Genomic DNA, 15,593 nt, shown 5'->3' with positions numbered 1-15,593 from the left:
TGTATTGCAATCTTAGAGACATCACTGGCATCTGCAGAAGACTCTGGAACCTTTTTTTTTGTGATTATTTCTCTCAGTTTCCATCTAACTATTTCTATATTAAGCAACCTAATAAACTCCTTAAGGTACATGCCTTTCAAGTAAACACATTTATAATCTTCCTAAAATTTTGTGCATTAGTCTTGTCTTTCTGAAGGCAAAGAAAGCAATTAAAAAATAAACAACTAATTCAGGGTATACTCCAGGCCAGGTTAAATCACTGCCTTAGATTCATCTAGCATGCTAATTAAAATACAGACTCTGGTTCTACACAGAATCTACTGAATCGACTTTTTAAGAGGGGCATGCCTGCCCTAAAATGTGCCTGTGAACAAGCTTTCCAGGTTATCCATAAGGACATTGAAGTTTAAACAGCAGTAATGTAAAAGATTAAAATTAAAATAACATAACTAGAGAAGGAATGGTACAAATATGGTAATAAGATCCTATTGTCAAATACACTGAACCAAAACAAAAAAATAAACTGATTAGAGTTTGGTATGTCCTTTACTGTGGAATTAAATAGGACATACATATCTAATCATACATAAATAAGTATATGTGCACATTAAATGTACACATACAATGCCTAGAAGGCAATAATTTAGTACTTAAATGGCACAGTGACTACTCTCTAAGCAACTTCAGTTCAGTTCTGCCCTACTATTTCAAACAGTGAACAGCCCACACTTTTTTTTTGCTTTTTAATACATATAGAGTTTGATTTTCCATTATAAAGGAGCAGGAAATGAAGAGGCAAAATTCAGGTCAACAAATCTCTACCAGAGTCAAGGATAAAGTTTCCCAGGTTAGTGACTGTGAACTCTCTAAGGGCAGAGATGACATATTACATGCATGGAATCCCACTCCACAGGGTAAAGCAGGAAACAGCATATGAGGATAAATGCTGAGGATCAGGAAAGCATTCCATGAAGCTGGAAGTGGCCTCAAGCTAACAATCTACAACATGTCCAGTTCAACCACCAGTGTCTAAGATTCTGTCTGTAGAGCTAGGGTGGGGCTCAAGAGCTGGCTTTTCTAAGTTCCCAAGTAATTCTGATGCTAATGCTACTTCTCTGTAAACAACACTTTGAGAACCTCTCAGGTCTAGGGAAAAGCACTCAGGACTTTGCTATATAAAATGTTCCCAGAAAAGTAATTTTGAGATATTGTCAGAAAAAACAACGTTGGGCATCTAGAAACATGGGTTCCATTTCTAGCTCTATCACATAGTAACAATATACCTGATAAATACCCATACCACTGAATATCACAAAACTGATTTCAAAGGTGAAGGGTCTGGTACAGATGAAAAATGAAAATTCAAAGACTTTTTATAGAGGTCAGAGAAATTCTAAGAGTTCACTATGAAATTTTAACATATATACTGCCTTTAAATCATTATCCTCAAATCAGTGTCTGTGGCCAGAGCACAACTGTTAAACTATATCCCAAATAAAGAACATATAAAAAAGCAAAAAAGATCAAACCATCTAAATACAAATATAAAAGAAAGTGGACTTTTTTTGTACTAATCTAACCACAAACTACAAATTCAAGTATCTCTGAATGTGGTGTCTGGGCACTTCCTAGTGACCGAGAGTAGCAGTATTAACATTAACCTCATCTGAGACTTGTCAGAAATGAAGAGTCACTGGCCACACCTAAACCTCCTGAAAAAGAACCTTTGTTTTAACAAGATCTTTGTGTGATTTACAAGCATGTTAATGCCTGAGAAGCACTGACATAGGCCACTGAGATTGTATCACTAATTCTTTACTACTACTGTAAAGTAACATATTTAAAAGATGGAACATTTGGTGAAAAAAATCAATTTCTGACATAATGAGAAATCAAGGAGTTATTTTACATGAAAAAGAAATATTTTCAAACAAAAAAATATTTATGACAGTGAAACACTATATACTGAGAAGTAATAAATATCACCTAGTTCAAATCTTAACTGTAAAACTCACTAGTAAACTGGAGTATAGGGATGCTAACTGGGTTTGGATAAAATTACAGTTTGTGAGTGGTAGAATGGAGACTAAAATCCAAATCTACTGACTCCTACACTAAGATACTCTTTCTGGTAGAAAAAAATTTAAAATTGCATTCCATGAAATTAACATACAGTTAATATAAAAAAGAAGTGTGCATAACTCAGAAAGTATAAATGACATATCTATGAAAACATACTGAAGGAAATTCAGCAAAAATATAATAGTTAACATTCCTAAAAACAGATAGGGAGAGGGTTGGGGGGAGAGTAAAAGAGTGAGAAAAAGACTGATTTTAAAAGACTGCATTAGTGTAAGTGGAAGTGAAATCTAACATTCTTAATGTGGATATAATTTCCAAATAAAAGATTTTCAAAGAATGTTACTAACATTTAAGAGGCAGAGTCCTTGAATGAATCTGGAAAATTGCTTCATAGAATTATTAAAAATCTAGATTTGAGTCAAGTGTTAAAATACAGCAATCTTTTTCACATATGGCTAATTTTTGCAGTTTTCATCACCAAAGCAGAGGCAGCTATATTCAAAATATGTATTTCATAAGCGGTGAATAAGAAATTTAACCCTGCTAGCTTACCATCAAAGAAGCTCTTGGCCCTCAGGTAACTGACACTGAGTCTAAGAACGGAGAGTTTGTCCAGCTTATTAATAACATCTTGCGGAAAAGGCAACAGGCTAGCCAATCGGTCCAGCTCTGTATTAAGTCGGTCTCTATGTCGCTTGGAAGGATTTGATTTGATTCCTTCAGCTGGGATTGGCTTGACACTGAAAAATAAGCAGAATACCATGAATCCCTTAAAACATATGAAGCAAAAATTTCTACTGCATTACAGCACCTCCTGTAATATTTCTCTAATAAAACATACATCTAAAGTCTACTTAGACTTTATATATAAGTCCCTTCAAAATGATCTTTTCAGATCTTAAGAAAAACAAGGACAAAGCAAAATTCTTCATAATTTATTAATAACTCAAGAACCATCATAGGAAAATGTAGACAACACCTTATTGACTTTTTACCAATGGTGATACAGTGATTTCTATCCAAACAATCAACTAAGAAAAAAGAAATCTGCAACATTATGTTAAAATCATGCTTCTTTTGATAACCTCTAGAAAACATGCTGACATACATAAGTAACATAGGGTTACTTATGTTAGATAAGTAACCCTAAATAATAAGCTGGTATTTCTCATCCTCAGCTTCTTAAATTTCACACTTTCATTCCATCAATGAAAACTTTCCAAAACCCTTCTGGCACCTCCAAAAGGTTCCCCAGCTATCCTCCAATATTTAAATGAATAAATGACTTTTTTTTAAACTGTGATTATTGATAAATTTTGCTTTTATGACTGGTGAGTAGTAATTGCACTTACTAGCTTTCACATTTTACTTCGGAGTTTGAAAGTCCAACAACTAGCATGATTTTACCATTTGTGTTTATTTATATTTATTTTTAGACTTATGGTTAGGAGTATACTGGTTCAGAAATGAGAAATTAGGTAACTTTATACAAAGGCTTTACCCAGGAATTCAAAGCAGAAATTCATTACTTAAAGTGACAATAGACCGGCATACACCCATGATGAAATATACAGGGAAGATATTTGAAGAAGTAATTTTGAGATCATGTCACTGCATCTTTCCATTTGTCTTAAAAAGAAATCTCATAACAGACATTTTTGACAATTCAAATTAAATTGAAATATCTTAAAAAGTAGAAACTGACATGACCAAAGCACTAATAATTTGATTAAATCAAAACATTTCCAGAAACTTCTGTTTTCAATGTATATATCCAAAATTTATATTAATACTGAAACAAGAAACAAATGATAGCGTAAACATGAAATTTTAGCATGTTTAATGCTGTCCCCAATAAATTATTTCTTCAACCTGTTTATCTCTTTTCAAAAGGTTCATTTCTACATAAGTAATAAATTGATAGAGTGACGTATTTTCTCTAGACTTTGCATAATCTGTATAATCACGTAACAAAAAATTGGTAACTGTCTCCCTAGCTATTTCCCCTTAATCTTACTGACTTATAATTAAATTTAAATTACAGCTAATTACTATATTTCTCTCATCAACTGAATTTTAATTTTTACCTATAATGCATGTCTACTCATTGAATAATTCTCTACTGATCAACAATTTGTCATCACAAATCGCTATTTGCACCTACCATATCCTGAACAATCCAGGACAACTCTTCTACATATTCAAGCAGTAAGTTGCTTGAAAGAAAGTTGTTTTTTTTTTTTTTGTTTGTTTTTTTTTACAAAAGATGGTGTCTGAGATGAAGTCTGAACAAGAATCAGGATTTCAGAAGCATAGCTGGGGGCTGGTGAACTGTGAACAGAGAGCCCTGTCTGAAGTGGGGAGAACAAGGGTACAAGAGAAGACCACATCCTTTCAACACATACTGATCATCTACTACGTGCCAAGCACAAAATACTTAGCCATGAACAAAACTTATTGGCGTTCCTGTTCACAAGAAGCTTACAACCCAGTGTGAGGACATAGAAATATATGTGAATACACATATAACTTATCAGACTGTTAAAAGTGTTAAGAAAAAAATCAAGATAAGGAACTAATAATGAGTGATGGGGTACTGGTTCTTAAGGCCACAGAAAGTCTCTAATGAGATATTTCAGCACAGACACAAATACAGTGATGGAGTGTCGTGTGGGATGCCAAAGTGTTTGTGGAAACAGCAAGTCTCATCATACAAATGGTAAATTTTCAGCTGGGGTTTTACATGGACAGGATGGCATGCAGGCCAGTTGTCACTGAGGATAGCACTTCTTTTTAAATTGCAAGTCCATGTTACCTCTCTGATTCAGACCTTTCAGTAGCTCCAAACAATCCATGTTGCTTAGCCTAGCAAACAAAGTCCTTCTTGATGTTTAAACAACCTCTATTTCTTTGGCTTCATTTCCTCCAGTTAAAGCCTTCCTTGTTTATTTATTTTTTTTTTTTATTATACTTCAGGGCTAAGAAATTATCAATTATACTTTATACGTCAGGGCTAAGAGTTACCAATACGTACTTTGATACTTTTATACACGCTACTTCTTAGAACTTTGATACTTTTATACATGCTACTTCTTAGAATCTCGTGTCTCACCTGCTAGAAAGCCCTACTCAAGTAGCTAACTTTTTATAAAGTCTTCCCTCACCTACTCACAATGGATTCCTCCAGTACCACTTCTGCACCTGATTTATCAATTACAAGTCTCTTATACAACCATTCCATTAATGATTGTTGATAACATCTCCCACAGATGAAATAAAACCCAATCTTGCACTCTTGGTAGCTTTCCAATAATAATTATCAAACACTGGGAAGCAAGACAAGGTGATAGGAGAGAGGCAAAAATAACAACAGTATGAGAACGAAGCTTACAGGCAGTCCTCCATGTGGTATTGTTGTGTTGGTTTCATCCTGAGTTGACTCTCTGTAGATGAGACTGCTTGTTTACCCAACACAAAACTGTCCACAGATCTAATATAATTCACTCTTATGGAATAATATGAGATCCAATATGTATACATATATGTAACCTCTACCGCACACACGTGTTTGTTGCTCTCATTACTATGTAAACCTAATTATTTGTATCCCTAGTACACAGCATGCTATTAAGCACAAAGTGAATTCTCAGTTCATATATGCTGATTGGTAGTGTCCAAAAGAGAAATGACTGCAGCCTGACCAAAGTTAGTGGTAGTGAATTGAGTTGTTAAGGACTGGCTCGAGGCACTAAAGTACAGCACGTTATGGCTCTCATGAAGCTTGGTATACAGTCAGACTCAAATGTTCACTGAACTAAACTGATCTGCAGACCAACTAGGTCTAGGAAGTAAGGGAAAAGAAAATACTGAATAAGGAGTGGTTGCAAATGGCTTAGAATAACAAATATATTTCCTAATGGAAGATATATCAAAGAGAAACTAGATGAAGGCAGACCTTAGTGAAACCAACATGGAGGTACAAGGTTGAGGAAAAGGCACAGGCAATGACCACAGAGGAGGAATAGGGCAGACGAGAAAAGCAGCAGGGCACATTATTATGGAGGTCACAGAGCAAAGTCAAAGGCACAAAAGAATTGAGTAAGATCAGGGGAGGTACCCGCTGGACTTGGCATTTCAAATCCAATGTTGTTAAATAAAGTAATATATTTGACAGACTTTCCAACTGATTTTGGAGAATTCAAAATTATTTTGTGAAAATAATCCATACTTGTTCTAACATTGAAAATGCACAGAATAATTAAAAATACAGAGTAATCTTACATCCAATTACACTTGGGTTATGCTCATACTTTTACTTTTGTATTGTCTTTAAAATCTTTGCCAAAATACACTGGTAATCATCTACTTAAATAAAAGACTGCAACTGAAATATAATAAACATCCCTGTAAGAGTGGATTTGAGAGCTGTGGAGTTCAGATAGCTCCAAAAAGAGTGAGGCGGTAGGATGTGAGGCGGTAGCAAAGGAACAATTTATTCCTTTTTTAAACCTTCACCTCCAATATCTTGTCCCAACCTGCAAAATCAAAATCATTGTGAAATCAAGGCTGTCGCTGACTGCATGCCATGCTTCTGTTTTAGAAGTCTTGCACTGGTGGTAACAGGCCCAACAGCTTATCCAATGCCAGTGTGAATGCTATCTTTAAAGCTTTTTTAACTCTCAGTCTAAAATGTCTGTTGGGTTCATCGTTTAGGCCCACTGTGTGACACAACATTGAAAAATTTAACCAGTTTAATCACAAAATAGTGTAACTGTAAATGTTTATATTTTTATATGACATTTTTCATAAAATCTCAAACAACATGCAAAGAGAGAGTTTCAGGAATTGTATGAGATTAAAAAAACATTTTTCTAATAGAGATTACTTATCACAGTACCGAGTTCAGTCTATCAGCTTTTTCTTTTGGATGATTTAATCTATTTAATAGACTGACTCTGTCTACCAACAACAATTTGTTTAACTTTATTTCCAGTCCTTGTACCTGAAAGTCCTCTCATTCATATTCTCTAGAACTCAGGCATCCCCCCTTTTCTGCATCTACTATGCTTTCTACTTTCCATCCAACAGCTATATAAACCTCAGCAAATCTCTCCGTATCAACTATATACCATTAGGCTCAACTCTTAAATCCACTCATTCTTCATTTCCTCCCCATGGCTTCCGTATGCACTCACTTATCTCTGAACATAAATGTCAAATGTTTACAGTGCTAAATGAATAAATTTAACTTATAAATTAAAATTTATTTATCACCAATAAATTGGAGAGGTGATCTGTGGCATAAAGTCAAATTTCATTATCAAGCTAAACCCAAGTAAATATTTTACTTCCCTATTTGAGGCAAAAACATCTACAAGAATTCTGAGTGGAAGTAATTTTGAGTCGGAATTCTCCACTCTCTTGCGGCTGCTCTAAATTTGTAACGGGATCTTCTTTTTCCCTCTTTTAGCTATATCTAAGGAGAGGAGAAAAGATATGAACAACTTCTAGACTCTAGCACAAGAGTTTAACAGTAAAATCATTCTTGATTTCATGCTAGAAATCATTCTTCCATAATCCTGGGGAAAAAAAAAAATCAAGAATGTTCCCTTATTCTTCTTCTATGAATACACATTTTAGAAGTATTTCCTTTTGAACTGCATGAAATATATCTATTTTTATCAAAATTACTAAAACATTACCAGAAAAAAATTTTAAGTTGTCAGTTTTTAATACTCAAATAATACGTAAAAATTTACTATATATACTGTACTAGAAACTGTGGTTGCTACAGAGAAAAATAACAGATCTTTAAAGAGCTGTTTCCTAGTAGGAGGAGATACTTTCTATAACAAGGAAAATCAAACATGATGTATTGCTCAATAATGCAGGTGCTATAAAAGTGATGCTCAAGAGCTCAAAAAGCAGAGCTCATGAACAGTGGAGTTAGCGGGGAGGATTTACGGATGCGGCATTTAAATCAGGTCTGAAAAAGGTAACTTCAAGTTTGATACGGTAGCATACTGCAACTACCCCTTCTTCCAAAAAAACCAGGCCGAACAAGGAAAACAAGAGAAGTCTGAACCAAGACACAAATGATCTGAAGATAAAAAATAGGTAAGAAAGAAATCAATGACCAATAGAACAGGAAAGAAAACATAATCATAGCATAATTACATAGCGGAGGAGTAAATAATATTTTGAGAAAAAAAATAATGCAATGCCAAAAGTGAACTAAATACAATATTGTAATGAAATTAGATTGGGAGACTGAAGTGGACAGATGAGACAGTGCTAGTAACTGTAACGATCACAACAAAACATCAACAGTCAAACATGCTAAACTTCAGATAGCATTATATACACATATTATGGACTTTTTTATTGTGCATGTGTTATTTAACAGGCTACTTTTCAAGACAATATTTCAATCAAAAAAAGGTAAAGGAACAAATTTAAAATGACAGAAAAAAATATATGACAAAGCAAATTATATGCAAATCAACCTCAAGGAGAAAAATCTGTGAACACTCACAAACTATTACTTCTACTTCTGACTATTACAGGTCCTACTAAAAACCCACAATCTCGGCATATAAATTCCACTACCTCTCACCTGTTTTGCCGATTAAATTGACAATGTTGTTAAGCAAAAAACCAATAGGAATGTAAATTTATTGTACAATAAAATTTCAAAATGCAGACACCTTTGTATCCCAAAATCCCACTCACATAATTTTCCCTAAGAAAACAACTAAGAACTTGGAGAGAAATTACCATATCTCAAAGTACTTGGAAATACTAGTTAGAATATTAAAAGTTTGGAAATAACCCCCCCAAAGAAAAAAAATTAAATTATGGAACAGTAACACAACTGAGTACTATGCAGCTATTACAAATGATATTTTAAAGGAGTCGTGATAGACAATAAATCAATAAGATTCTAAGAGGAAACAGCATGGGTGCAAGGAGGGAGGTAAGCAAGTACAAATCATGTATGACAAACCATACATAATTTATTCAGAACCTTAACTACTAGAGAAGTAACAGTGAACAAAAAAGAAATCCTTAGGATATGGCTGTACCACAGTTATGGTGAAAAAGCTTTAGAGACAACGATCCAATATTCAAATTCAGTTCTGTCATTTACTACTGGACATCTTTTAATTTGAATCTCAAGGTTTATGTAGAAAACTAAAATTATACATTTGCATAGTACTCATAAAATGATATAGGTAAAACACTATGCACACCTGTATCAAGGGAAGTTTATAAAAAGTTTTTGTCATGTAAAATGACTATATAAAAATACTCTATTTTGAATGAAGTTTGGCAATTAGAAAGTACTGTTGTTAAAAGATTTGCATGGCACTTATTTTCAAGTAACTGCCTTATTTATAATTCAATTAGCAAGTACTATACAAGCTTATTCTCCAGAGAAGAGGCACAGTTCTGCCATATCCACAGAGAATGTAATCATATACTGCCTCTCACTGTTTCACAGGAGAATTTATTGTTCTGTAATAATGTCAGCTAAAATTACTTAAAGAATAGATTTGTGTTAATTTCTTTTATATACTAGCAGTCTTTCCAGCTGATACAATGCTTTTGGTCTGCTAATTTCAGTTGTGAAATTAGCAGTGCATGTGGCAGTGCATGCGTTGACTGTCTTGCTTTATTGGTCAATCACCTTCCCTGATGTAGAAAAGCAAGGAAATTAAACCTTACCTTTTGGTTTAGACCTACTACTGTTTCAATTTTTATCTCACACTTTCCTCTTTTGCCAGTGACTTTTTAAAAATAAATGTTACTAATAACAGTTTCTCTTACTAATTTCATAGTTCCAATATACAAAGGCCTCTGGTGAGAAACAATTATGTAACTAAAATGTTCTATCCTTCTATATTAAAAGCTAGTTTAAAAATAGTATCTTATTACATTTATGTGATAGATTTTCAGTAAAACACTACATAATTTTATTCTACTAAATTTTATTCTATGAAAGTTCATGAAGTTTAACAAGAACAAGTAGTAATGCGGTAGACACAGCAAGAAGCAATGCTTGTTGTTTTACATTAACATACTAGTATGGTAATAAAAGTCAAAAGGAGCAGCTGATGCTCAGACGCTGATTGCAGTGATCACCACTACTGTTCATACCATTTTCAAGTGTACATGTCCTTTACTCAAACCTATTATTTGCCAGTATTCAGTGCTTTCTTGAACTACAGTAAACTGAAATACCAGAAGAACTTGATCTGTATTACTAAAACTTCAAAATACAAAAATACAACCAAAGTTATAGTCACTAGAGAAACAACAGGTTATATATAATTTAATGGTGTGCTTAAGACAGCACGACGAAACGAACAAAAATACTTTCATTTCCAAAGAAACTAAAATAATAAAAGGTTCTAAATAAAAAAATGTATTCTCGTTTTCATTGTTTTTAGCAGAGTTATTAAGTATGGGGCAACATATTAGGGAAATTTATAGAATTTATTCCTAATGTTATCACTGAAGATTTCTTCTTGAACACAGAAACATCTATCAAAGGCTAAGTTGTTTCAGATTCTTTAATTTCTAGATTTTATTATTCCCAAAGAAACATTTGCTGATCATCTACTATGGACAAGATTCTGGTGGGATTAATTTAACACATTTCAGATGCATTTCCTGCTAAAAAATAATTTTCAATGCTTGACTTGCCACTAGAGGGAGTTTATCTTATTTAATAAATTCAATGGAAGATTCACTTAAGATCTTCACATTAGAATTATGTCACCAACTTAATTGCAAAATTTTATGGAACTGTATATTTAAGTGGCCATTTTATTAACAAGTCTCTAATTATACTACAACATATTTTCCCTTTGAGTAAAATAAAATGGATATCATTTAAGGATCAAAAGTGAAAGAATCTCAATAGCATTTTCAGCTTAAGCACTATGTATTTCTTCTGACAATGCTGGCATATTTTAAGTCCCATTAGGTACAAACTAGTAACTAGGAAACTCATATTAAACCTAGTATTATGTTTAACAACCACATTCTTAAAATCACATTTAACTGCAATGTAAAGTTAACCAATTTTTATTCAGGTAAAAGTAACTGACAAATAATTTCACATGATTCTGTAAATACCAACATTAGGCTTTCCTTATGTAGTGATGTTGACATTTTAAGGCATTTATATGATTAGAAGCAATGCACGTGCTCAATAAAGAGCTGATGACCACCAATGCAGCTAAATAAATGAGGAAAATATTTGTTATATTGTATTAGGAGATATTATTTACAACTATGTTAGTCTCATGAAATATACAAAAGTATTGAGGTAACATAATAAAAAGTAGATCTTACATAGATAAAAATATATTTAAAAGGGAAATCTTTAACAAATGCTAGCTAGAAGCTAACAATGTTAAACCTCATGATTGATTTTCTTCTAAAAAACCATCTCATCTCTGAAATTTTGTAAAACATTGATTATAATGCAAAACTTAAAAATTTCTCAAGGAGATCTCCAAGTTCCTGACCATCCACATAAAACCCATGATACCTTTTTTTATTGTTAAATGTACTACTGTAATAATAATACACAGAAGACACATTTAGGATGTCTCACAGTTAACTATCAATGACAAAGTTAAATTAGACAAATACATTTTTATATAAAAAACAACTCTACAAAATGCAAAATAATGTAAACCACAAAAATGTCCAGACACAATTGCTGACTCAGCAGTATTTCTTGTGTCAGTCACACTACAAAGTTAAGACTTTCAAATTTTAATCAATCTAATTGAAATAATTATCTTGTTAATAACAAATTCAGATCTAAAGAACTAAGGTCATGGAAATTCTAAAAGAAAATGAAATCTCCAAAATAATGAAACTTTTAAAGCAATAACTGGTATTTAGCCTACATCTCAAGCTGCTATTCCTCTGGTTCTAGGTAGTGAATAACAAGATTTAAGCAAAATACACACTTCTGATTTGCAGAGTGTTTTTTTTTTTAAATCTGAATTGCTTATTAAAATTTGAAAAACATAACTCAGAGTTAATGAAGACGAATTAACATGTGAATACAGCGAACTCGCAGAAACAGAACTGTCTGAAGCACGGATTTAAAAAATTTAAAGTATTGTCATGTAACCTCACCAAATATTCCACCAAAACAAACAAGTATAAATCTGTAATCACGCTCTTACAACTCCAAAACTTTGTAGGGGAGAGAAAGAAAATTAGAGAAAGAACGACAGAAAGAAAACGTCTGTTTAAATAATTCTAGTTCCAGATCTCCTACTTTACAAACTCTAAAATCACCCCCAAATTGATAAGAAAGCTTCCCCAAAAGGTTGCTGATATTACAAAACTCCCACTGTATCCGGTCCACTATATTCATACCTGCTATCATTTTTACACACTTTGCAGATATGACCCACGTTGAGGGTTACAAAATTACTACCAAATAAGTTAAGAGGGCAGCAAAAGTCTGTTGCATCGGAGCAAGATGACACCTTCAGAGGCACCCAGCACCTTTCTAGCATTCGGCACGTGTTTAGCTCTTCAAAACACCTCCCTCTATGAAGCACCCCCCTAGGAATGAGACCGGCCTCTAACCTAACCGATGAGGATATTAAAAGTGGACGGGACTTCAAGGAGGGTTTAGGTTAAGTAATCCAACAGCCCCGCGGGGCAGACCAGAGCTGTCAACAAACTAGGACCACAGAAACAGAAAACAGAGCTGCAAATCTGTGGGGGGCACCCGGGGGTGCTTTGTATGCTGGGAGGGGGCGGAGTGACTGTTTAAAATGCAATAATTAAAAACGGGGAAATGCAGGAAGTCAATCTCTACCCGAGCCTCCAAATCTCGATTCCCCCGACTGACTCCAAGGGACCTACTCCCGCGACCGCGGGGATTTGGGGTGGGGAGGGGCGCCCCCCCCTCGCACCCGCGTGCCTGACTGCCCAGTCCCCGCGCGGAATCGCCGGGACACTCACGTTTTCTGCACTGGCTTCCGCCGCTTGCGACTGGCGTAGGTGATGTTGGCGCTGCTGCTGTTCATGGTGCCCGGGCTGCGGCGGCTCCTCTCGGGCGCGGGTGACCGGGTCCCCAAGACCTGGCGGCCGCGGGGATCCGCGAAGCCGCGCCCCTTGCACCTGCCTTCTCCCGGGGCTTGGGCGAGCACACCGCGCCCCCACCAGCCTCCGCTCTGCAGCCCCGCGCGTCCAGGTGCGCCGCCCAGGCCCGGCCCGCCGGGGAACGAGGGGCGGAGACCCGCGAGCCCCGCGGCGCAGGTGCCGTCTAAGCCCAGGGAGGCGGCGCGGCGCTGCCCACAGGTGAGGCAGCCGGGCGGAGGAGGAGTCTGCGCTGCCTGTTTGGAATCCCGGCCCGGGTCGTGGGCGGCGGCGCCGCGCCCCGGGACCGTCGCCGCGGCCCCTTGGGTAAGGGAGGCGCCGCGAACGTAGCTCTCGGGGCTTCCCGGTGCTGGGTGCTTCCCGCCAGCGGGGCTCGGGCGCCGACGCCAGTCCTCCTCCTCGGTGCCACCCGCTTCCTCTCGCCTACGCGGCCGCCGCAGGTCTGAGCCGAAGGTCCCCGACACACGCTCTCTGGGGCAACCGATCAGCGGACGGCCCCCGCCGCCTCCCGCGCGGCGCCGGCTGAATTGCAGAAGCGGCCCAGACCCCGCAGCAGCCCCGCCCCGCCCTCGTAGCCCCGCCCCGCCCACCTTAGCCCCGCCTCTCTTCCCGCTCCCCGAGGGGCCCCACCCTCGCGGCACGTGATGACGCAATACGTGCCCACGTCACCCAGTAGCCACTTTCGTGAGGTCGAAAAGGTTCTGGACGCATCCCCTGCCTGGGAAAGAGGTGTGACAACGTTACGTGGAGCCAAGCTCGTGAAGTTCTACTGTCTCAAGGACAGATATGCCAAGTAGAGAACGTAACATCCTCTATATGAGAGACAGTGACTCAGCTAACTTTTTGCTAAAAATTACTATGAGCTGGCAGAGAAACGGTGGCGCTCCGAATTTCCCTAGTGCATCAGGAAGCCACATTTGAGCTGAAACAGGAAGGCTAGAAAGGATTTTGGGGTTTTTTGGGGGGGCCTCCATACTAGACATAATGTCTTTACCCCACCCGAATAACTTTGTTATTCCATCACGTTTCCCTAGGGTTGTAAGAAAGGAACGAAGCACTCTGGTGAGGTTGGAGAGAGGAGCTGGAAATGAAGTTCAGTTATTCTAGGATCAAATCATGAAGCCTTGATAAAGAATCTAGATTTTTACTCTGTAGGTGCTAGAAGCCTTTTAAAAGCCAGAAAGAAAAAGAAAAATACCGGATGGTCTCACTTATAGCAGGAATTTAGAAACCCTAAATAAGGGATCAGGAAAAAGACTAATTATAATAAAGTAAAAACCAAAATCAACAAGCAACTATAAACTAGACACACACTGGGGGGAGGAGGAGGGAAGAGGGGAGGAGGGTGTAAGATCAAAACGGGGCGGGGGTGGGGTGGGGTGGCATTGTATGGGGACTATAACCAAGATGAAAATGCTTACATTGTACAAAAATGAAAAAGATGTAAAAATATATAAAATAAAAATTTTTAAAATAAAAAAAATAAAGTCAATAATCAGATATGAACAAAGTAGATGGAAAGTGGATGCAAGGAAAATAGGTTGTTGAAACAGTCCATGTTAAAGTCCAGGGAAGTGACAGTGAAGGTGGAGATGAGAGAGAAAATGTAGATAATAGAAAATTTTAATGAGGGAGAGAGAGCAATCTCAAATGACTCTAAGATTTCAGACCTTTCCTATGCTATTAATCAAAATAGTAAACACAGAAAGGAAATGTCTGTCATCAGAAAGGCATCCAGATAAGAATGTCTAGATGACATCTCATCACAACAGCCATCCTAGATTTTAAAAAGCTTTCAAATTGTTTCTACCTGTGAGTTTGTTGTCAAATTCAGTGCTTCAATAAATAGAAAGCAAAATCTCCTTTAGCTGAAATTTTGCTCTGTTGGCTATTCCATCCCCCAGGTTAACATGAGTCATATTCACTTATTCCATACCACTTCTGCCTAAATAGTCCAGTAAGTACTACTAAATTTTGTTCATTGCAATGGCCCTAACTCATCTTCCTCCACCATATTCAATAATAAAAGAAAGTGTGTGTCCAGCTCAAATGCTATGTCATTAAGGATTCTTTCACTGATATTAGCACACATTAATTAAATCAATACATATTTTGTGAGTCCTATGTGCCAGAAATTATGCAAATCATAGTTTTTGTACCAGAAACTAGGCTGGGAAGACTATAGTGAACAAAAACAGAAATGCACTCTGAGTATTTTAATGGAGAAGTACATGATTCTGCATAATTTTCTAGTACATAAATGTGACCTAGTCATTGAGGCAAAATGATGATTGAGTTGAGGTGCAAGGGATAAAGTAAGATTACCCAGGAGAAAGGAGAGAGAGAATGCCAAGTCAATGGATCAG

General features: G+C 36.6%; 1 protein-coding gene across 1 annotated transcript in view; it reads right to left on the bottom strand.

Moving 5' to 3' along the window:
• The window catches only part of AHR (aryl hydrocarbon receptor), a 37,158-nt gene extending 23,917 nt beyond the window's left edge, over positions 1 to 13,241 (bottom strand). The window contains exons 1-2 of the mRNA XM_037508545.2: positions 13,090 to 13,241; positions 2,635 to 2,822 (exon numbers count right to left, since the gene is read on the bottom strand). Of these exons, the coding sequence (XP_037364442.1) occupies positions 2,635 to 2,822; positions 13,090 to 13,154 (253 nt within the window). The 5' untranslated portion in view covers positions 13,155 to 13,241. The remainder of the gene's footprint in view (positions 1 to 2,634; positions 2,823 to 13,089) is intronic.
• Between the last annotated feature and the right edge of the window lie 2,352 nt (positions 13,242 to 15,593).

The sequence above is a fragment of the Talpa occidentalis genome, unplaced genomic scaffold (assembly GCF_014898055.3).
Source record: "Talpa occidentalis isolate TD23 unplaced genomic scaffold, MPIMG_talOcc4v2.1, whole genome shotgun sequence".
NCBI lineage: Eukaryota > Metazoa > Chordata > Mammalia > Eulipotyphla > Talpidae > Talpa > Talpa occidentalis.
The sequence above is the reverse complement of the archived record's forward strand: the minus strand, read 5'-3'. Positions and strand labels throughout refer to the sequence as shown.